General features: G+C 37.2%; 2 protein-coding genes across 2 annotated transcripts in view; one reads left to right on the forward strand and one right to left on the reverse strand.

Moving 5' to 3' along the window:
• Positions 1 to 8915, forward strand: part of unc119a2 (unc-119 lipid binding chaperone a2) — a 36328-nt gene extending 27413 nt beyond the window's left edge. The window contains exons 3-5 of the mRNA XM_079835913.1: positions 2151 to 2250; positions 4200 to 4372; positions 5772 to 8915. Of these exons, the coding sequence (XP_079692039.1) occupies positions 2151 to 2250; positions 4200 to 4372; positions 5772 to 5884 (386 nt within the window). The 3' untranslated portion in view covers positions 5885 to 8915. The remainder of the gene's footprint in view (positions 1 to 2150; positions 2251 to 4199; positions 4373 to 5771) is intronic.
• A 149-nt stretch (positions 8916 to 9064) lies between these two features.
• slc13a2 (solute carrier family 13 member 2) lies at positions 9065 to 23522 on the reverse strand (the record flags this gene model as incomplete). Its single annotated transcript, XM_079834534.1, has 12 exons — positions 9065 to 9881; positions 10004 to 10141; positions 13798 to 13959; positions 15633 to 15772; positions 15871 to 16004; positions 16099 to 16308; positions 17415 to 17537; positions 17773 to 17956; positions 19303 to 19535; positions 19630 to 19766; positions 21791 to 21919; positions 23403 to 23522. 12 exons carry the CDS (start codon positions 23520 to 23522, stop codon positions 9738 to 9740), a joined length of 1854 nt encoding a protein of 617 aa, XP_079690660.1. The 3' UTR covers positions 9065 to 9737.
• Positions 23523 to 23876: the final 354 nt, after the last annotated feature.

The following is a 23876-nucleotide window of genomic DNA, read 5'->3' on the forward strand; positions in this document are numbered from 1 at the left end:
TTCTTCCGCTTCTGACTGGTGGAATGCCAGCTCTTGCCTCCTCATCTCTCCTCGGCCTGGCTCTCCAGTAACAGCTGAATATATTGGTCAGGCTGTTCTTGTCCATGCTGCAGGACAGCCCGGTTAGCATCCGATCCATGTCCCTCAGTGCATCAAGAAAGTCACAGTCCCTTTTCCTTTTCCCTAAGTAGAAAAATTGCACAGAAACACATGGAAATTAATACACAAGGCAACCATGAAACAATAGAAACCATCAATTAATTATTTAAAGTGTTTTCACTACAAATAATGAACAATTGTTTGCCCAGCTTGAACAATGCCCAGTGTGCAATTTTTATCATGGGCAATTTAAGTTTACAATTAAAAACAACAAAACCATTAAGGATTACACATCAGTTTTAAAATATATACACATTTTTGTCAGCTTTATAACGTACTGGTGACCGCGGGGGAAAACACGCTGGTCTCCGTTGCCTGCGATTCATCAGGGCCACTCGTTACGTCTGGAAAAGCACGTTGAAAAAAGTTACTGCAACGTGTTTAAACACTGCAACGAGTTTAATAGATGATACCAAGATGATATATTTACCTTCAACCCACTCGGATTCCTGGATGGTTTCCAACAACGCACTAGCCGAGTCTTTCGTTACCGCTGCACCAGAAAAGGACGGTCTGTGTCCCAGCAACGCGTCCAGGCGGTCATACCACTTGTTGGTACGCCGGTCGGAACCGCTCCGGTTGTTATGATCCTTTAATTTCTTGTAATCTTGTCTAATTTCTTCAACTTCTCTCTGCACTGTTTTCCAGTGTGACTGGAACCGAGTCGATATCTTCAGTTATAACGTTACCTTTTCATTGCGGGTCGCCGTTTCCAGTTCCCGCTGGATGTCCTCCTCCGCTTATATGCTCAATAAAGCCTGAACCTCGTCGTCGGTCCATCGGTCGAATTTTTTGTTGAACTCCATTGTTGCAAAAAAAATATTTACTGAACGCAAAACCCACGGAACGAACCTCGCAAAAGACTTGTAAATATGGCGGTGGGAAGAAAAAAATAGCTGCGAGAGCTCAACCAATCAGCATGTTCAGCGCCCAAGTCCCACCCCCGAAAGTTCGGGAACTTTTGAAAAGTCCCACCTCGCAAGCAGGGCCGTTTGGAGGGGGAAATATTTACCCGGAACTTCATTTAGACCCTGGTTCCTGCGGTCGAAACACACCGAGTTCCCCCCCAAAGTTCCTGGTTCCGGGGTAAAGTTCCTGCGGTGGAAACGCGGCTTAATTAGCCTTTTTGAGTAACAAACTTTTGGGCTTGACATTTGACATCGCAAAGAAAGTTTGAGTGTGTTGTTACATATAAAGTCAAATAATCCGCTGCAGCATTGAGATGTGATATGCTAATATATCAGATATATTTTGACACTAAAAAGGTGTTTGTTAGCATGAGGTTACATTTTTACATTATTAACATTTAGCAAGTAATTTGACTTGACATTTGTATATTACAAATATTATTCCAGGACTTTATAGACACCATGTTTTACTATTCCCTTTGAGGACTCATGGGTCCCTTTATTACTATTCATTTTATGGTTATTGTTTTACAGTTTATAAACAATTAAATAATATAGCTGCAATCATGGGGTAAAGCACATCATCTGCAGTCTGAACAGACAAATGATCAAAAGAATATGAAGATTTGAATGATTTCACAAGCACAATATTAGGCAGAGCAGTTCAGGTTTTTGAGAGTTTTCAATCGATTCCGCACGTACCAAGTTTTATTTCACTAGGTAAAACAAGGTATTTTTTTTATTGATTTATTGATTTATTTACTTTTAAAAAGTCTAAGGATTTCCAGAGTTATAAAGGGGCATTAGTCATTTTCTGCCCACTAGGTGGTACTGCGGTCACAGGAAGTTTGAAATCGGATGCGATTCATGAAGTAATGTGCAGTGAATGATGTGCATTCGCTGTGGAAAAAAAAAACTGCCCATTCACAGCTTCAAAAAAGTCTGCTAATCTCTGCTGTTTTGTTTTAGCGATTCTAACACTTGGTTACATAATCATCATAAGCAAATGAAGACATACCTGTACTTCAATTATGTCATAACTTTAATTCTCATTGTGATGTTTATCTGGTGTTTTTTTTTCAGATAAAGGAGGGGATAAAAGAGATGTTGATCCAAACGCTGGACGGTTTGTACGTTATCAGTTTACACCGGCTTTCTTACGGCTACGTCAAGTTGGAGCCACGTAAGTACAGTACATAAATATACATACACACTGGCCACTTTATTAGGCACACCTCGCTAGTACCAGGTTGGACCCCCTTTGCTGCAGATTTGTCGGCTGCACATCCATGATGTGAATCTCCCGTTCCACCACATCCCAAATGTGCTCCATTGGATTGAGATCTGGTGACTGTGGAGGCCATTTGAGTTTAGTGAACTCAGTCATGTTCAAGAAACCAGTTTGAGATGATTTGAGCTTTCTGATATGGCGCGTTATCCTGCTGGAAGTAGCCATCAGAAGATGCTGTGAGATACACTGATGGGTACACTGTGGTCATAAAGGGATAGACACGATCAGCAACAATACTCTGTGGGGTTTAAATTATGCTCAATTGGTACTAAGGGGCCCAAAGTGTGCCTTATGATACGAAAATATGCCACACACCATTACACCACCAGCACCCATGATCCATGATCCATGTTGTTTACGCCAAATTCTGACCCTACCCTGAATGTCACAGCAGAAATCGAGACTCATCAGACCAGGCAACATTTTTCCAATCTTCTATTGAGCCTGTGTGAATTGTAGCCTCAGTTTCCTGCTCTCAGCGGTCAGGAGTGGCACCGCAGTGTTTTCTGCTGCTGTAGCTCATCTGCTTCAAGGTTTGACATGTTGTGTGTTCAGAGATGCTCTTCTGCAGACCTCGGTTGCAATGAGTGGTTATTTGAGTTACTGTTGACTTTCTATCAGCTCGAACCAGTCTGGCCATTCTCCTCTGACCTCTGGCATCAACAAGGCATTTTCGCCCACAGAACTGCTGCTCGCTGGATATTTTCCCTTTTTCTGACCATTCTCTATAAACCCTAGAGAAAATCCCAGTAGATCAGCAGTTTCTGAAATACTCAGATCAGTCTATCTTGCACCAACAACCATGCCACCTTTTAAAGTCACTAAAATCCTCTTTCTTCCCCGTTCTGATGCCCAGTTTGAACTTCAGCAGATCGTCTACATGCCTAAATGCATTGAATTGCTGCCATGTTATTGTGATGGGCTGGTTATGTATTTGCATTAACGAGCAGTTGAACAGGTGTACCTAATAAAGTGGCCAGTGTGTGTGTGTGTGTGTGTGTATAGAATAGAAATTAATAATTTTATTCATTAAGGACAGTAAAGACGTTTTCTAAAGTTACAGAAGATTTTTATTTCATGTAATTCCCATTCTATTCATCAAAGAATCCTGAAAAATGTGTCCGTGTTTTTACAAAAATATTAAGCAGCACAACTGTTTTCAACATTGATAGTTATAAAATATGTTGGAGCACCAAATCAGCATATTACAATTATTTCTGAAAGAATCGCAGAAATAAGTTATGGTAATATATATTGAAATATAAAATGTTTTTTATTTCCTAGATAACCATAAGGTCAAGTTCAACCAATCATAACTATATTGGTTCCAATTCAAATGTCTGTTAAAATAAACAGTAGAGTGAAGTTACTAAAAAATGAACCCATGCATAATATTATTACATGTTTGCATTATTAGTTCATCACTATAGTCCTGTCCTATCATATTGTCCTCTCTTGCAAAGAGATTAAACATTTAGAAAATAAACACAGCAGCATATGAAAGGACCGACAGTTGATATTCATTAGTGGAGCCGTCTCATATTCCACTACAACAGGCGCATGCTTATTAGATATAATAATCAAAAATGAAACCTGTCGAATAAATCACATAATCATGCTAAAGGGCAGAATGTAGAGGTAGATGCAATAAGCTTCTCATTATAAATAATGAATCTAGTTCACGTAATACACCGAGGAAAGGAATGCCGAGCAGTCGGAGGAAGTGTAATAAGTAAACAGCCATCTAAATTTACACAAGTGAAGAACTATACATAAATGAACACTGAAGAGCCAAACCTCTGAACTGAATATCTTGTCTACCCTTTTTTCTGTGTTTTTAGTGTTGAATTCACAGTAGGGGACATCCCCATCAATAACTTCCGGATGATCGAGAGGCACTATTTCCGTGAACAGCTGCTGAAGAGCTTCGACTTTGAGTTTGGCTTCTGCATCCCCAGCAGCAAGAACACCTGTGAGCACATCTATGAGTTCCCGCCGCTCTCAGAGGATCTCAGTAAGTGCCATGAACATTGTAAACGGAGGTTGGGGTCTCACAGATTTATTTCTTACTGTATGCTCACAGAGGCTGCATTTATTTGATCACAATACTGTAAAAACAGTGTATAAATATTCTTAAAATTTAAGAAATGTTAGTCATTTATTCCTGTGGTATATAGTTAAAATACAGATGCCTGTGCAAATATTTAGTTATATTCTGCATTAATAAATTTTTTAGTAACTTCACCCTACTGTTTATGAATTTGAACATTATATATATATATATATATATATATATATATATATATATATATATATATATATATATATATATATATATATATATATATATATATATATATATATATATATATATATATATATATATATATATATATATATATATATATATATATATATATATATATATATATATATATATATATATATATATATATATATATATATATACACCGATCAGGCATAGCATTATGACCACCTTCCTGATTTTGTGTTGGTCACTTTTGCTGCCAAAACAGCCCTGACCCATCGAGGCATGGACTCCACTAGACCCCTGAAGGTGTGCTGTGGTATCTGGCACCAAGATGTTAGGAGCAGATCCTTTAGTCCTGACCCCTAGATGCTCGATTGGATTGAGATCTGGGGAATTTGGAGGCCAAGTCAACACCTCAAACTGGTTGTTGTGCCAGCCTTCGCTCCCCACGTGCATCAATGAGCCATGACCATGTTCCCGGTTCACCACTGTTCCTTCCTTGGACCACTTTTGATAGATACTGACCATTGTAGACCGGGATCTCCCCACAAGAGCTGCAATTTTGGAGATGCTCTGACCCAGTCGTCTAGCCATCACACTGTAGTGTGGCCGTTGTCAAACTCGCTCAAATCCTTACGCTTGCCCATTTTTCCTGCTTCATCAACTTTGAGGACGAATTGTTCACTTGCTGCCAAATATATACCATCCACTAACAGGTGGCGTGATGAAGAGAATAATCAGTGTTATTCACGTCACCTGGTCATAATGTTATGCCTGATCGGTGTATATATGTACACACATAGACACGCATATATTATATGTATATGCATGTTAATGAATGTTTATAAATCGGTTGAATGTTTATACATTTATATATACGCTGCATATGTATTTGAATATATTATTTATAAAATTGAACCGAAAATAATGCATTGCATGCATATTACTATTTCAAGGATTTCATCCTTTTAATGAGGTTTATAACAGTTTTTTGACTCTCTTTGACTTCTTTGAGAAATTAATGAACATGTCATTGACCTAACAGCATCTATGAGTGTTTAAAAAAAGCTTCATACTTATAACATTATTTGCATATCTTAATGGTGCTTTGTGCTCTCTGATGTGTTCTTTCTTATTTCAGTCCGTGAGATGATCGTCCATCCTTACGAGACGCAGTCCGACAGCTTCTACTTTGTGGACAACAAGCTGGTCATGCACAACAAAGCAGATTACTCGTACAGCGGAGGCCCGTAGGACAGCTGTGGGACGGGACTGAGGCAGAGAGTTTGACTGACAGACCTAAGAACCAATCACATGTCTTTGTCCAGCAGTCACGCCCTCCTCGAATCCGTGTCATAGACGGCTGCCTGCAGTGCGCCATGCCTGTTTTTGACATCTAGAGTGTCGTATCATAAGGTCTTGTTGTCCGATGCATACATATCTTATCTTATTCTGGTTTCAAACTGCCATTGTTCACATCAGCAAATATAGATATATATTATATTTTATAACTTACCCCAAACATGAGCAAATTCACTCCTGTCCCATGTTTTTATGGGCAAGGCGTTGTAATGTGAATGGTACTTAGGTTTTGCTATTCAACGTGTGTGCGCGTGCGTGTGTATGTTAGTGTGGGGGCTTTGAGTCAATGATTGTGTGCGTGTGTGTTTGTGTGAGGGGGGCGTCTAAGTGCGCCGTCCTCACAGTTTAACACAGATAAGACCATTAAATATTGTTGATGTTGAGTATTACTTTCCCCGGCAGAATAAGCTACATCAGAATTTCATACTTGTGAACTTTTCATCCTGAATAGAATATATGATTTTATGGTGAGACCTTGACATAATTGATAGATTTGTGTTGCATTAGATATATTTTGATACGTGAACAAACTTGCTTAATTTTGAGATGTTGATTATTTGTGTGGATAAAAACAAAAATCAAGCAAAAAAATGAAGTCAAATCAATTCAAAAGGAGTTTGTGGATCTGCGGATACTAGGAACTTTTGCATTCAAATGCGTAAAGTTCCTGATTATGCAGCATTCATGCTGCGAACGAGAGATGTAGATAAAGCAACGTTTGTGAAAAACGTCTTCCGAAAAGGGAACACGGCACACGTTACAAGCCTTGACATTTCAAACGTCCGGTTCGTGTGGTTTCTTTTTGTCTTTGTAAAAAACGAAAGGAAAGAAATAGCCGTTTTCAGCTGTCTAAAGAAGATTAGTTCAAAGAGGTCAAGAGATGGCGTCTCTTCTCATCAGATTTAATGTCTTATCCAAGGATCCTTGTATTCGTAGTGCAAAAAGTGCATTTAGGAGGATGATCTATAGAAACCCTGTTTTTCATTCATTTTTATGAATGAAGAAGAGGCTTTCAAGGACTTGTGTAAGTGTGTGAAATGGAGGAATAACTTGAAAAATGTTTCTAGTCTGACTTGTAACAGCTTTATTTATAATTGTGATTTATTGTAAATGATTTTGAGAGGGGAGAAAATAAAACGTATGTTTTGGACCGTTCAAACGCCAGTCTGGAATAAAAGAGAAATAAATGTATATGTTGAATTTTTTTGGAAATTACTGAAGTTGTCTTTTTTTCTTATAAACCGTTATTTTGAATAAATTCTTATTGTTTAGTACTAGCAAATTTAGATATTTTGTGTATTTGAATTTCTATTTATCAACGTTTTTTGGGGGGAAAAAAGGTTAAGCTAAATGTTAAGCTGAACAACTGTTTTCAGCATTATTAATAATAAATATAGCTGCAATACCGGGGCCAAGCGCAACAGAAGCAAACAAGGAAACTGGCAGCAGACCAACTGAAAAAAATTAGTGATGACATTTGGAAGCAATTTTAAGCAAAAATGTTAAAACCCCACATTAAAACATTGAGTTGTATAGAGCCAATGTCATATTTTGTTTTATTATAGCGCCACCAAGAGGCACAATCCAACAATTTTTTTGTGTGTGTCCTCTGAGTGAGGATCTCATTTCGTTTTGGAGTTATAGACATTTATATGAAAAAACACGTAAAAAATGACTGACACCTGACTTTGATTGGATTTTACTACCCCTAACTATCAATATTTTGACAGTTGGGTATTAGCAGTTAGCAATCGACCTATGTTTCCGAACTTCTGACGCTGGTTTCGTCTCGATCGGACTAGCGGTTTTGAAGATATCAGCTAACATTTTATAAGCGCTAAAATACCACGCTGCACAAACCATACGCCGAAACCTGGCAAGTCGGATATCGTTGGACTCGGCAAGGATTCAGGAGACAAAAAAAGTTACTTCCATGAAATAAGTCAATCACACCCAGAGTTATAAGCATTTGGAGAAAAAAATTATCAACTAGGTGGCACTGTTTCAAAACTTCTCAGGCTCCTTCAGGTTATTGTGCTGATGACCCATACCGAGTTTCATAACAATCCGTCCATGAATTCATAAAATACAGCATTTTAGCACATAATTCAAAATGGCCGATATGGTGAAATTGGACATCAGACGACTCGGCATGATGTCCTGAATCTAACGAGTGAGTTTCAAAAGTTATAAGCAAAAATAGCTATTTTTCGTATCTCCAGACCAGTAGGTGGAGCTGCGCCGAAACGCTGCGTGTGGCCTCAGGTCATGCTTGGGATGACATGTACCAAGTTTGGTTTGAATACGATAAAGCATTGCGGAGATATAGCCTTAAGTGTATTTTCGCAACCGCTACGTAAAATCTGGTTCAATTTTTGTGAAAATTGGAGCAACGGCCTAGGAGGAGTTCGCAAATGTAGGTTTTTCAGTTAATTAAAAATGGCGGGAAAATTTTCATGACGGAAAATGACATCATAGGGTTGAATTGAATTTTGTGTCTAGCCCTTATGGTTCAAAAGTTATTAGCATAAATATGAGTCAAACTTTGGACAGGTGGTGGCGCTAGAGAGATTGAGTTAGAGACTCAAAATTTGCAATGTGACAGTTGGGACTATCCTCTATCTGTGTGCCAAATTTCATAACTTTCACTCAAGTGGTTCTATGGGCTGCCATAGACTCCAATGGGTGAATAATAATAAGAACACTAACGATTTCAATAGGTGCCTTCGCAAATGATAATGTAAAGTAATGGCTGCTGAAAATCCAGCTCAGGAATACATTTGATTTATTTTAAAATATATTCAAATAGAACCATTATTTTAAATTGTAGTAATATTTCACAATAATGGTGTTTTTTTCTGCATTTTTAAACCATGAAATGCAGCCTAGTTCAGCATCTTTGAAAAACACAATTTTGTTTTATAAATAAAATGAAGAAAAAACCTAAAACAAATGCAGGTCCCAAGTTGCAATTTTTCTTAAATGACATTATGACATCAGTGCTTAAATATGCTCCCATTTATCAACAATATTGCTAGTGCAGGTACTGTAAATGACATGTCTCACAAGTTTGCACAAAACTAGTTTTATTTGACAAAAGGCACACATTCTGAAAATTGCTGTGAAATTTACACTGAAGTATTTATAGTACTTCTAATTAAGAGGCGTGCTACAAATTAAGATTTATGATTCAACTGTGTATTAAAATGTATTAAATAGGCAGCGATCCAAAAAGGGATCTAAAATATAAAAAGGTCTTATCCAGACCCTATAAATTAAATAAAATTTCGTGAACCAGCACAAATGGAAGAACAGAAAACCTACTTGTGAAAACCAAAGCCACAAAGTATGTAGAAAAAAGGTTCTGTATGAACCTGAACATGGGTCAGATTTGACCCACATCGGGCCAGCTAAAGCGCTACATAGAGCCAACTCACATTTACAAAGTCCTCATACTTGAGTGACTTTAAAGATGTAAATAAGTGATGCATAATTCCGAACACTAAATGGAGGCTGTAAATTCTCACTGGCCACTCAATTTAGTGCTTGAAAAGATACTGAGAAAAACTGAGGTTTTAAGAAAAACTAAGCTTTTGCTCCATAGGGCACTGATGAGGGGACGGACGCTACACACTCTTAACACTGACACTGTTATGTATACGATGATGGCATTTTTTGGATTAGCTTCCTTTCCTTTCCCCCCTTTCATTCCCTTCAGTATTCTCACTAAACCACGTAAAGATGTTTATGGTGTATGTGTGACATTTAGCATTGTGGCATTGGCCCATGAGGGAAAGGTTCCTAGATTAAACATGGCCGTTCCCCATGTGTTGATGCCGAGGTTGATGCACAGAATGCCAATGATGTTGAGAATGCAGCCCGCCTTTGCCTTCGGACGGAAGGAAAATACAATTAGCCACTCGTTTTCCATATACACACATTTAACATTCAATTCCCACTTAAACTTTATAATGGAACATCAAAACTCATATAAAATGTAGTCGACCATACCATGTCCAAGACTTTGAGGTTGCCATAAGAGAAAGCAATGGCGTTGGGTGGAGTGGCTACAGGAAGCATGAATGCCAGCGAAGCGCTGATCGTGCAGGGCAGCATCACATAGAGAGGATGGAGCCCGATGGTTGTGGCCTGAGAGTAGAGACGACACATTATTACCACTTTCATACTTGTTAGCAAGTTAAACACTTCAGCTTCGATATTCACTTTTAAGAGGAATTCATGTGTGTAATGTACAGTGCATCCAGAAAGTATTCAGCGCTTCACTTTTTCCACATTTTATGTTACAGCCTTATTCCAAAATGGATTAAATTATATCCTTGATTCTACAAACAATACCCCATAATGACAACGTGAAAGACGTTTGCTTGAAATCTTTGCAAATTTATTAACAATAAAAAACGAGAAGTATTCACAGCCTTTTGCCATGACACTCAAATTTGAGCTCAGGTGCGTCCTGTTTCCACTGATCATCCTTGAGATGTTTCTACAACTCGATTGGAGTCCACCTGTGGTGAATTCAGTTGATTGGACATGATTTGGAAAGGCACACACCTGTCTATATAAGGTCCCACAGTTAACAGTGCTGCTCCGTCCCAATTCGCATACTATCCGTACTAAATAGTATTCGAAAAAAGAATTAGTATGTCCCAAATCGTAGTATGTTGAAAAGAGTATTCCAAAGATTCCCGGATGGTCTACTATTTCCGGTCAGAATTCAAAGTGCAGATCGATGCACACTCTAACGGCTGATATTGCCCATAACCCATTGCGAAAACTACAAACGCAGATAAAAAGTGTTAAAAAACTACAAACATGACGGTTACTCGAGTCTGATGGCTAAGTAGAGAGGATTAGATAAAGGGGCTTGAGTGAGCAATTATCAGTATTTAACCTGACGAAAAGATATTTATTCAATGTTAGCCACATTATATTTCACCTGCAACAGCATTGAGAACTTTTGTAATGATACGTTTGGCCATTAACTGTGCAAACACATGAGAGGAGTCTCTACATTAAAGACCCACGAATGGCAGATCAACGGGCTACTACATTTCTCTCCGATACGGTAGGAAATTAAATTGAATGTGAAAGATTTGAACTGTGACGATGATTGACAGGGCAGTTTAAACGGTGACGGGACGCACGTAACTAAGCAACAGAGTCCGTTAAAGATGACGAAGTAGTACGTCCCAAAGCTTGCATACTTTTCTGCTACACACTCAAAAGTATGTACTTTTTCTTCACAAAAAGAGTACATGCTTTTAGGACGTAGTATAAGTAGGCGAATTGGCACGCAGCATGCATGTCAGAGCACAAAGATTTTTACTTGCCCTGCAAAAATTTACACTGGCCCCACCACAAAAAAGTCTTATTATTTTAATAAATATTAAGACAAGTAAACAGTCAGTAAGAACAAATTACAAGCAATAGCACAAATAAATAGAATCAGGGCAAGACTGAGGGGTCTGCGGGCCCCTGGGCTTGAGTTTATGTTGGTCTCTTCCTACACTACTAATGATCATTATATAGTAGCAAAAAATACACAAAAATGTAAATATCCTTTGAGGTTCCTAGAACAATTAATATGTAACATAACACAATAAAATACAGGATGTGTCTCTCTGTCAAGAGAAGATCAAAACCCTGAAATAACACAATAAAGCCAGAGATGAATATTATTTTTAAATGTATTGTCATATGTGTCCTCTTATGTCAGATTCTTAAGTCAATTAGTTCAATCAGAATAAGACAACACTGTATGTCTATTACCAATCAAATAAAGTCAGTTTCAACAAAATCCATCAATGTATTTACACTTAATGCAACTCAGATGTGACATGTTGGATTTACTCTGCAGTTGCATAATCAGTGTTGGTGTAATGCATTACTAACTGATGAATTAATGACTTTAATAGTAAAGTAGCAAAGTAAAGTAAGGAATTGCTCTTAATTTCTTTGTAATTTACAGCTACTTCTGATGTGATTCAAATACTGCAACAGTTCTATATAAAACAATATGGATTTAACATCAAAATTGTACATCTTATGTTAAACTGTAATGTAACCTCTCTTTAAATATTTTGGTCAGTTCAAGAATAATTTATGCAATTTTATATTATTTATTTGAAAGAATCTTCAACTGGTCGAGATTAATATGGGATTTGGAAAGTAATTGGTAATAAGTAATGGAATAGTTTTTTTAGAAAGAGAATTGGTAACGTTGAACACTGTTGAAGATGTAATTAGTAGCTAATAATTAATTAAATAATAGGCTACTTTTAAAATATGAAACTAAGACCGCCAGTAGATTAGCTACTGTATTAAGGAGTGAGTTGAATTCAACTGATTCGTTCAAAGTGTTCATTTATTTAACTTAGCAAATGACTGTATTTATGAATGGGTAGCTTAAATAAATAATTTACTCTGATTCGTTCAAATACGCTGGTTATTTGAGGAATAAAACACAGTGTTGCTCCGAGACGCAGCGGTTGTGCTGTCTGTTCTGTTTTCTTTGATAGAGCACAAGCACAATGTGTCTATGGAAGTTAGCTACTCGGTTACTTATTTTTTTCTTTTGTCACAGTGCAGATGAAGACAGCACTGTTGCTTGTGTGATAACCATTCAGAACGCATAGTTTAGTGGAAAAATAACAGCAATGATCATTCTCTTTAAATTCTCATGTTCAAATGACGCGTGAACATGAGACGCAAAAGAGAACGGTCTAGACGCGGCTCTCGGCTCTCAGTGTTTCTCTGGAGAGAGGAGAACCTTCCAGAAGAACAACCATCTCTGCAGCACTCCACCAATCAGGCCTGTATGGTAGATTGGCCAGACGGAAGCCACTCCTCAGTAAAAGGCACATGACAGCCCACCTGGAGTTTGCCAAAAGGCACCTGAAGGACTCTCAGACCATGAGAAACAAAATTCTCTGGTCTGATGAAACAAAGATTGAACTCTTTGGCCTGAATGGCAAGCGTCATGTCTGGAGGAAACCAGGCACCGCTCATCACCTGGCCAATACCATCCCTACAGTGCAGCATGGTGGTGGCAGCATCATGCTGTGGGGAAGGTTTTTAGCAGCAGGAACTGGGATACTAGTCAGGGTCGAGGGAAAGATGAATGCAGCAATGTACAGAGACATCCTTGATAAAAAAATACCTGCCCCAGAGCGCTCTGGGGCAAAGGTTCATCTTCCAACAGGACAACAACCCTAAGCACACAGCCAAGATAACAAAGGAGTGGCTACGGGACAACTCTGTGAATGTCCTTGAGTTGCCCAGCCAGAGCCCAGACTTGAACCCGATTGAGCATCTATGGAGAGATCTGAAAATGGCTGTGCACAGACACTCCCCATCCAACCTGATGGAGCTTGAGAGGTCCTGCAAAGAAGAATGGGAGAAACTGCCCAAAAATAAGTGTGCCAAGCTCATATCATCATACTCAAAAAGACTTGAGGCTGTAATTTGTGCCAAAGGTGCTTCAACAAAGTATTGAGCAAAGGCTGTGAATACTTATGTACATGTGATTTTTTTCGTTTTTTATTTTTAATACATTTGCAAAGATTTCAAACAAACTTCATTCACATTGTCATTATGGGGTAGAATTGTTTGTAGGTATTGAATTGTTGTTTGTAGAATTGAGGAAAACATAGTTAATTGAGTCCATTTTGGAATAAGGCTGTAACATAACAGAATGTGGAAAAAGTGAAGCGCTGCGAATACTTTCCGGATGAACTGTATGTTGTAGAATAGGTGTGGTAGGTTTCTGCACGTTGTGTACTCACCATAGAGGCAAGAATGGGCAGGAATAGCGTGGTGGTGGCCGTGTTGCTGGAACACTCCGTGAACGTTCCCACCAGCAAACACAGAATCAGAGAGATGGCAAAGGGTGGGATGGTCTGCAGAGGGGCCAGGCTTTGACCCAACCACACAGATAGTCCAGACACCTACACAAACATTGCGCATTACATTACACATCATGCATCACATTACATAAAGGGATAGTTCACCCAAAAATGAAAATTCTGTCATCATTTACTCACCCTCAACTTGTTCCATACCTGTATGATTTTCTTTGTTCTGCTGAACACAAAATAAGATATTATGAAGAATGTTTGTAACCAAGCAGATAGAGCAACCATAGACAACCATTGACTTCCCCTTAGTAGGGGAAAAAATATATGGTAGTCAATGGTTGCTCTATCTGCTTGGTTAGAAACTTTTTTCAAAATATCTTCTTTTGTGTTCAGCAGAACAAAGAAAATCATACAGGTTTGGAACAAGTTGAGGGTGAGTAAATGATGACAGAATTTTCATTTTTGGGTGAACTATCCCTATAACATTACACATCACATCACATCACATCACGTTACACCACACATCACATCCATGTACAGTATGTCCCCTTTATGTTTTTCTTTGTACTTTGGAATCCAGTGTCAATAAATTAAAATAATTAACTGTAAATTTTTTTCATAATTACATACATTTCAAGAACTTTGTTCTGTACAAAAAACACTAGTGGCTATTTGGTCCACAATTTTTTATCAGTTATTATTTGTGCAATAATGGTTTATGGTTTATATTTAATAATGGTTGTTATTGATAATGTTGAAAACCGATAAAACATTTTCAGCATTCTTTGATGAATAGAACGTTCATCATCAACGTCTCTATGGTCACTTTTGATCAATTTAACGGAATTAAGTGATAATATTACAGTTTTTACTGTGTTTTTGATCAAATTAATGCAGTCTCTGTGAGCATAAGTACCATCTTTCACTAGAGTACTAGTAGACTGTTAGGGTTCAGGTTAGTTGCAAAGTAACTTCTAGTCAGTAGAATGTTTTTTGGGGGATCATCACAATAAAGAGTTAGCAGATATTAAGCAGACAGTCTAATAATCTAATGAGAGTTAGTTGATATGTAGTTGCAAATGTAGTTAGTAGAATGTCTAAAGTGGACAATTGAAATAAAGAGTTCATCAATAACTTATGCTATTATATTATTCAATATAAGCCCATAACTTAACATTTAGGGCCAGATTTACTAAACAGCAGGGCAAATTAGCGTGAGAGCGCAATTCCAAAAAAGCACAGATGGTAGTGGAAAGTACTGTGTGTGATCTAGGCCTACTGAAGATGCGCAAATTATAGAACACAGACGCAGCCGGATCATTTCCATAATGACCAACGCAATCTACCAAGAATGTATTGGCAAATTAGCGTCTGGTTTAAGACATGCCTTTTTTTGGCTGTAAATAATGGCGCAAATACCAGTAAATTGACGAGCGCAAACCTTAGTAATCCCTGTCTACTCCTTTTCAGCGCTAATGTTTCACTGCGTGTCTTTAGTAAATCCTGACAGTAGTTTTTGAATGACAAAACAGGGTTTGCGTCGACGCAAGCTGTTAGTAAATCTGTCCCTCAGCATTTTACACATCATCAAAAAATCTATACAAAGATGCTAACAACCCCAGCTTTGTGGTGGCGAGTTTTGCATGGGTGAGCAGCACTCTTCAGAATTTTCTCCTTTTCTTCAGAAAATGTTAAAAAAAAATCTAGTTTTAACTGTAATTCCTTAAAAGCCATTGTAATAAGTTCTTCTGTTGTCCTCTTACCTCACTTCCACTTGCCAAGGCAAATCCTCCCCCCAGGAGCAGGACTATGTTCCAGGGCATGCGCTCATGCACCACCTTCCAGTTTAGTAGAGTGGGCGTACCCTTCAGTTTCTTCTTCTTCTTGTCCTGGTTTGCTCCTCCTTTATAAAACAGATGGACCATAGCTCTGGTTTAAGACCTGGCTTAAACTGATAGCACAATATTCTGTGCAAATACTCTGAAAGCAGAACCACCTTACCTTCCTGCTCAACTCCTTCAGCTTCTTCATCATGTTCATCATGCGATTTGATTGAATAGAGAAAGTCTATCCGAGATGGAATGACGAAGAACAGGGTTGACATAAAAATGGCCACGGTGCCATCGGTGACAAATCTTTACAGAGACAAAGAGAAAATTGGAAGAAATTCATATGTAAGGACCAGAACTTTTCACACAAAAAAAAGGGTTTTGGGTGAAGTGTACTCACTGTCCGTTTTTGTTGAAGAGCTCACTAGCCCAGCCTGGCATGAAGCCTGGTTCTCGTGTGAACCACAGGATCACCAGGATCACAAAGATGCCAAGAACTGCGCCCTCAGCAAAACACATCGTACCCAACTTCTTATACTCGTTCTTCATCACTCTGTAAGCGTCTTTGTCTCCCTTATTCTTCGAACCGCAGCCAAAAGATTCTTTCAAACTGGGGGGATGAAGAGACTGCTTAAACCAACCTCAGATTTCTACCTTAAAAACTTCAGATTAATAACTCATTCAAATTTATTTTCGGTTTTCCCCCTGTAAGCTTCTTTTGAGAGAACATTTCATGACTACATTTTTCTTAGGTACATCTACTTAACTCAAACTTCAAGGGGACCACAATATGACTTAAATTCATGTTATATAATTATTTTAATGAAATTATGTGGATATACCCTGCCTGGCCAAATAAAAGTTGATGTATGGATTTATATAGAATAGGAAAATGCTTAAGAGTCAATGATTGGATCATTATCGCTGTGATTATTATGTTTCTAGCAGGTAATATGTTTGGCAACAGTTCTTCTAACCTTAATTGATGGAGTGTGTAGCATTTCATTTCTTAAACAACCATGCAGGAAGACGCATCGCAACTATATTCCAGGATGACAATGTCAAGATTCATCACAACATTTATTTCTATCAAGAGGTGCATAATTTTTTTGGTCAAGATTTTGTATTGACAATGCAAGAGTCCAGCACTCTGTAAAGTCTCCTCCAGCACATCCCAAAGACTTTCAGTGTGTGAAATGTGTGAAAATGATTCCTCCCAACCATTCTTTCACAGTTTGAGCCTGAAGAATCTTGACATTGTCATCCTGGAATAATGGCCATGATGTGTCTTCCTACATTGTTGTTTAACATCGATTAGGGTTAGAAGAACTGTTGCCAAACATATAACATGCTAGAAACACAATAATCACAGCAATAATCCAATCATTGACTCTTAAGCGTTTGCCAATTGAAATCCAAACAGAATTTTTTTTTTTTTTGCCCCAGGAGTGTATATACAAAATATGAAATCCTATTTTCCCTCTTAAATCTATTGAAGTGACATATAGAATCAGAATCTTGGTAATAAAAAAGTCTGAAATTAAACAGAAAAATCATAATCATAATTACAGCAGCCAAAACATTTTTTTTATACAATTGTGTTGAATAATAGGAGCCCTTTGAGTCAAAAGGCTTGAGGACCACTGATCTAACTAACAACACTCACTGTATATCTAGGACACACTGTGTTTAATGTAAAGGATGCAAGTTACTCACTTAAAGCCTAAGTACATGAACTGCAGCCAAAGCCAAGACAGCACAAGCATCAGAACCATGTTAGGAAAGGCAAAACCGAACCAGCTGGCAAAGTTGATCACATCATTGTTTTCTGGAAAAATCCTATAAAAGAAAGTGCAAAAGTGTCTACATGTTATAATTTGGCTCCAATGCTGTATGTCAACATTTTTATGTTGTAGGTATAAAAATAAATAAAAATAATGCATAAAAACAAAAAGGTTTTAACCTTAAAGATGATTATTATCAAAACAATGATGGAAAGTTTTTCTTCTTTTATCTTTTATCAATAAATTATTAAATTAATTTATTTTTAATACAGGATACGTGACAAACGTACTCATCCATCTGGCCCTTGAGAATAAGATTTGGTGTGGTGCCCGTTAGGGTGGCAGTTCCTCCAATGCTGGCGGAGTAACACACAGATAGACTCATTCCTTTAAAGAGACAAAGGTACTTTGCTTCACGTTCTTTCCTCTTGCATTCAGAGAGGGCATTGATTCTTGCCTCCAGATCTGGATTGCCTGTCAAGATTAAGAACAGGTGGGATGTAAGTTTTAAGACTGTGCTTTATTACCACTCATCCTCTATTGGTTAATAGTGGAAATGCTGTATTGTTCTCATTCGGGTGGCTAAAACTAGTGTTACACCAAATTCTGTGACCCAAGTAGGAACTGTAGTGATGTTAGGGGTAGGGGTAGGGTTACAACAGCGTCTACTATGGTCATAGAATTCGGTAGGTCACAGAATTTGGGTCCTATGTTGCGTCCTATGTTATCCTTTGTGGTCAAAATGAGCTTTACGAAACTCCAAATCAATTGAACCAAATGCTTTGCAAAATGATAAATTCTTTTGATGTGTTCAAAACATCTGCCGGTCAAAATAGTGTCAAGGAAATAAGAACATAGCCCAAACAATTGCAAATGTTTTCATGAAAGTGTGATCTACAAATAATTGAAAAAAGACCTCAGACAGGAAAATAGTGTCGCCCAGATCCGGCCCACATCTGGTATGCGTGCAATCCACATGTACCAGATGTGGCTCGGATCTGAGCGTCACTGTGTTGCTGTCTAGTCTACATTATAAAACTGTCCCGAGATCAGTTCAAATCATATATTAGACACTGGTTCATTGGTTTACAGGATCAACACCCTCTGAATTTAGAAATGTTTCGACAACAAAGCTTCAAATCACATGATACATTTGTAAAGGTTTTGACGCATTGTGAGATATTTAACCCTCTACGGGACATCGTCATTTATAAATGACGTGAAGAAAATTGCATTTAAATATATATATATATATTTTTTTTATATCATGACTACGGAGCCCCGCACATGACATGCAGTAAAAAACTAGTAGGCTAAATCGTGCGCACGATTTACTATTTCGTTCCCTCGATTTATAAAGCGTGCGCACGTTTTACTAATTCGTTCCCTCGATTTCCTAAATCATGCGCATGATTTATAAATTGAGGGAACGAATTAGTAAATCGTGTGCACGATTTAGCAATTTGAGGGAACGAATTAGTAAAACGTGCGCACGATTTATAAATAGAGGGAACGAAATAGTAAATCGTGCGCATGATTTATAAATCGAGGGAACGAATTAGTAACTTGTGCGCACGCTTTACTTTTTTTCTTGCATGTCATGTGCGGGGCTCCAGCCAATAAAATTTAAATCTATTTGCCATATGGTTGACATCAGAAAAAAGTTTGTAGTAAGAAAGATAGTGAAAATGCATTTGAACGTGTGTTTTTTTGCCAAAAAGTCAGTTATAAATTAAAGTTATAAAAAAAAAAAAAAAGATGCACAGGCTAACATTATAATAATGAAATAAAGTTTAAAAGTGTCAACATGTCAGACATACTGTTGGGTTTGTCTCCAGAGATAATGTCCAAAGGTTGTTTGATGTTGACCTCGGTCAACTCAAACGCTTGATTATCTTGGCCTTCCCTCAGCTCTTTCTCATCAGATTCTCCTTCTGTGGTGCTGAGCTGTTCGAGAACAGCTTGAGCAATGGGCAACATCATGGCTGTGGTGGCCGTATTGCTGATCCACATGGAGAGGAAGGCTGTTACGATCATAAACCCCAGCATCAGCCTGCAGAAGTTGACAGACAGAGGAAAAAAAAAAACAAGTGATTGTGTGATTGAGACAGATCTGAAGCGAAAGATTTCATTGTGTGTGATCTTACAAAGCAGGCCGAACTCCAACTATCAGGAGGACACTCAGAGCGATGCGCTTATGGAGATTCCAGTGTTCAACAGCTATAGCCACCAGCAAACCCCCAATAAACAGCATGTTGGTGTCCTTTAGGTACTGAACGCACACCTGAAACACAAAGAACACGTAATATTTAGTTCTAGTTGGGTTCAAAAAAATTTACGGTATACTACAGTGTAAATCCAAATAAATTGTCAAAACTCAAAAAAATTTAGGTAATCAGTTACATCAAAATGTTTAAGTTAAGAAATTCAAAGTTTAAGTAAACAGAACTGGCAAATTTTAATTTTGTACTCATACATTTTAATTGCTCTTAACTTAAAATATTTGAGTTAGCTAATTCATACATTTAACTTAAAATTATTGCATAATTACAACTTAAATGTTTCTAGTAGTGGAAACCTGGCTAGAGTTAACTAATTCAGTAAATGCTAACTTGCTAATTGGCAGCTTGCTAAAACAATGTGTTGATAGCATTGGCATAGCATTTGCTGAATGAATACGGCTGTATAGAGCATTCACCATAGACTATATCTGTTCTCAAACAAAGCTCATGATGGTAACCCCCCATAAAAACCAACATTACAGAAACTCTTCTAAATTAGCATAGCAAAATGTTAAACACTCTTAAATCTCCCATTTAATGAATCTTGCACACAAACAAAACAACATTAACAGCATTTACTCTCCCATTCGAGTGTCAAAGCATGCTGGGAAATAGAAATCCCAGTCCCGTTTTAGTTAAATGTAAGTTTGTCTAAATTAAAATAAAAAAGTTTCTTACAACTCAAAACAATGAAACAATTCAGATTACTTGAAATGTGTCAGTTTTGTGAACTCAAAAGAAAAAGAAAGTTATAAATACTCATAAAAGTTTATTTGACTGAACTAATTTGTTTAATTTAAGTTTACCCTACTCAAATTAGGGTTTACAGTGTGTATACTATGGACGCAGCAAATGGACATGATGATAGGGAGGGGAAAATATATTTTAATGCTTGTGTTCTCATGCAAAACTTTTGCATTCACCCCAAAATACTGCATTCCCTCACAAAGCTTTTGTGATGGAAATCATATGAACCCTTTATTTCTATAGTCCACTTTAGACATTCTACTAACTTAAAGTAACAGCTTACAGTCATTAGATTATTTAGAAGACAATTAGAAGACAGTTTTGCAAGTGAAAGCAAAAGGATTGAAATATAATTTTTCCTTCTATCTCATATTTTTTTCCATCACCATATCCTCTTAGTGACTCTGTAGTATTCTGTATAATGTTTTAAAGAATAGTATGTGAAACTGTATACGCATTACACAATGGTTATCGTTTCAAAAAGTAGTATAACGTAAACCTCTTAGAAATAAGCATTTTTAATCCAATTTTGTGTAAAAATGTGTTGGCAATCTGAGAAAGAAGGTCAAGATGTTCAAAACCATTCATTCGGGAGATGGAAACTTAAATCAAGTTGAGAGCATTGCATTATGGGATACAGTGCAGTGTGCTGTGGTTGTTTTTCCTTATTGACAGACTCATTCGATTTGAGTGTCTAAAATCAGTCAAAGATGGAAAGATAAGGGATATAAAGATAAATCACAGTCTGGTGACATGTTCCAAGGTGTTCATAAAAACTGCTTTTATGGACCATAAAGTTATCAAATCATTAGAGATAACGCTTGTACAAATAGATCTCATGCTGATGTAGGTAAATCTCTCTGGCCATGTGATCAGTCATTACTTTAAAGTAGTTTTCCATGCCTTTTGTTCTTGTTACCACAATAATAAAATTGATCATCACTTATGATAAACACTTGTTATGTGAGTAGCTTGCCCATTATATTTAGGTATAAGATAGATAGATAGATAGATAGATAGATAGATAGATAGATAGATAGATAGATAGATAGATAGATAGATAGATAGATAGATAGATAGATAGATAGATAGATAGATAGATAGATAGATAGATAGATAGATAGATAGATAGATAGATAGATAGATAGATAGATAGATAGATAGATAGATAGATAGATAGATAGATAGATAGATAGATAGATAGATAGATAGATCCTTGTTTTATAATTTAATAAATTGTAAAAATACAAAATGCTAATCATGGATATTTTTATGATACCTTTGAAGACTCCATGATGCCCATCATGGGGAAGAGGACGACAGGCAGCAGGGCAGTGATGGCCAGCGGCATGCACTCTGTACACCAGTACAGCGCCATCAGGATGATGACAAAACCACAATTTGCCTCCTAAAAAAACAGAAGAGTCATACGTGTCAAAAGGTAAGAGAATACATCACCTATTCACGTAGCTGTAGGACATATTTCTGTTGAAGAGAATTATTGGATGTGAATTAGATGCATTGCACATCTAAGAAGAGATCCCAGGTCTATGGCAATCATCTCATCTTAAGTTGTCAAAGGGGAGGAAAGGTGGGATTTGATTCTATCTCTTCCATCTAGTGAAGGTACCAGGGGTCACTACTGTATCTCTTGAAGACCGATTTATACACATCTATCATTCTCAGAATGCTGACAAAAGTAACCCTTGACCATAAACGACTATAAACCAGTTTTAATTAATTTACTTTTATGGATGCTTTTATTTTATGGAGGATTTTTAATCTCTGGAGAAAAGGCAGTGTTATACGTTTAACCCTGTAAAGCCTGAAAAATGAAATGTAAGTTTTTTTTTTTTTATGGAACAGTTTATTGAAACTTTGTTTAGTTTCTACAAATTAGAAAAGACACGAACTGAATATGGACATATTTAAAATTATACTAAAAGGCCTTTAACTTGCTTATGTATATATTGTGTGCAACAGGTTTTTCAGCACAGGTTTGATCTGTTGTATTAAAATTCTGTGTATCAAATTCGATACAGTAGGCTTAATTTAAACATTTTATTAAGAGTATGAGTAATATGGTGCATAATGAATTGTGTAACAATTCAGTCTTGAGTAAGGTTTTTGTTTCGAAAGAAATACAAAAAATAACGCTAATAGTAATAGTTTAGCAATTTAGGGGGGTCTTAAATGTCTGATAATTCTTTTTTTAATTAACATTACAATTTCAATAATTTATTCGAATAGAGTTTTGTGCATTATTTTTTCAGCTGAAGTTCTCAAGGTCAGAGTAACCTGGTCTGAAGATCTTGAGTAACTGTGTGCCACATGTCTTCATTTTCTTTGTTTGTGACTTGGGGATGACCTCCGCAAGCTGAGTAAATATAGTGTCCAGCCCTCACAGATTTTTTTTGGTCACATTGTCATATTTCAGTCATTTGACTATTACAGAAAAATCAATAATCAACAATAATGTAGGGTAACGCTTTATTTTGATGGTCCCTTTTCAACATTCTGTTGATCTGTTGATAAGTAACTTTGCTATAAGTACTAAGTCAACTAACTATAAGTATATAAGTAACTAGGTCCACTAACTTTCATTAGAGTATTAGTAGACTGACTGCTTAATATCTGCTAACTCTTTATTGTGATGGTCCTCCAACAGACATTCTACCGTCTATATATAGCTTTGCAACTAAATGTCAACTTATCCATACCCTAACCCTACCAATCTACTACTACTCGACTAACACTATAATGAGAGTTAGTAGAACTTTTTAACAGAATGTGTTAAAAGGACCATTAAAAGAAACCAAATGTAGATGTATAAAGAAACTATGTTAGCTAACATGTTCACGGGCAAAATACCCCCGCAGAAAAGCACTTACTGGAGTCTGGATGACCAGCGGCAGGGGCAATATAAGAAGGGGGGTGATGAAGATGATCAGGTAGTTTCTGTGAAGCCATATCCAGCGTAGAATTTTTGCAACATCTTCTGGAAGTCCCATGTTTTCTGGCCCTCAGCTGCAGATGTCAGGTGTGTGGTGAATGGAGTGCTGATGATGTGAGCACAGCAAATAAGGTTGAGCGTGATCAATGTGTTTATAGGCATTCTCACTTAAGAAAAATTAAACATTAACTGTGTGAACAAGGGGAGGGTAAATAGGGGTATGAAGGAGGGGAGGGTAAAAGAGATAGCAAACAAAAAAGATTAACCCTTTTGTTATCTTTTTCTAAAGGCGCAATTCATTGTATTGCTTAAACACTGACTAATGAATTTATTAAAAGCACATCTGAACTTTTCACACTGCCAATGTCATCATGGAAGAGTAGGAGTCACTCTGATAAGTGTCTATTTGACA

This window comes from Gobio gobio (assembly GCF_949357685.1).
Source record: "Gobio gobio genome assembly, chromosome: 14".
NCBI lineage: Eukaryota > Metazoa > Chordata > Actinopteri > Cypriniformes > Gobionidae > Gobio > Gobio gobio.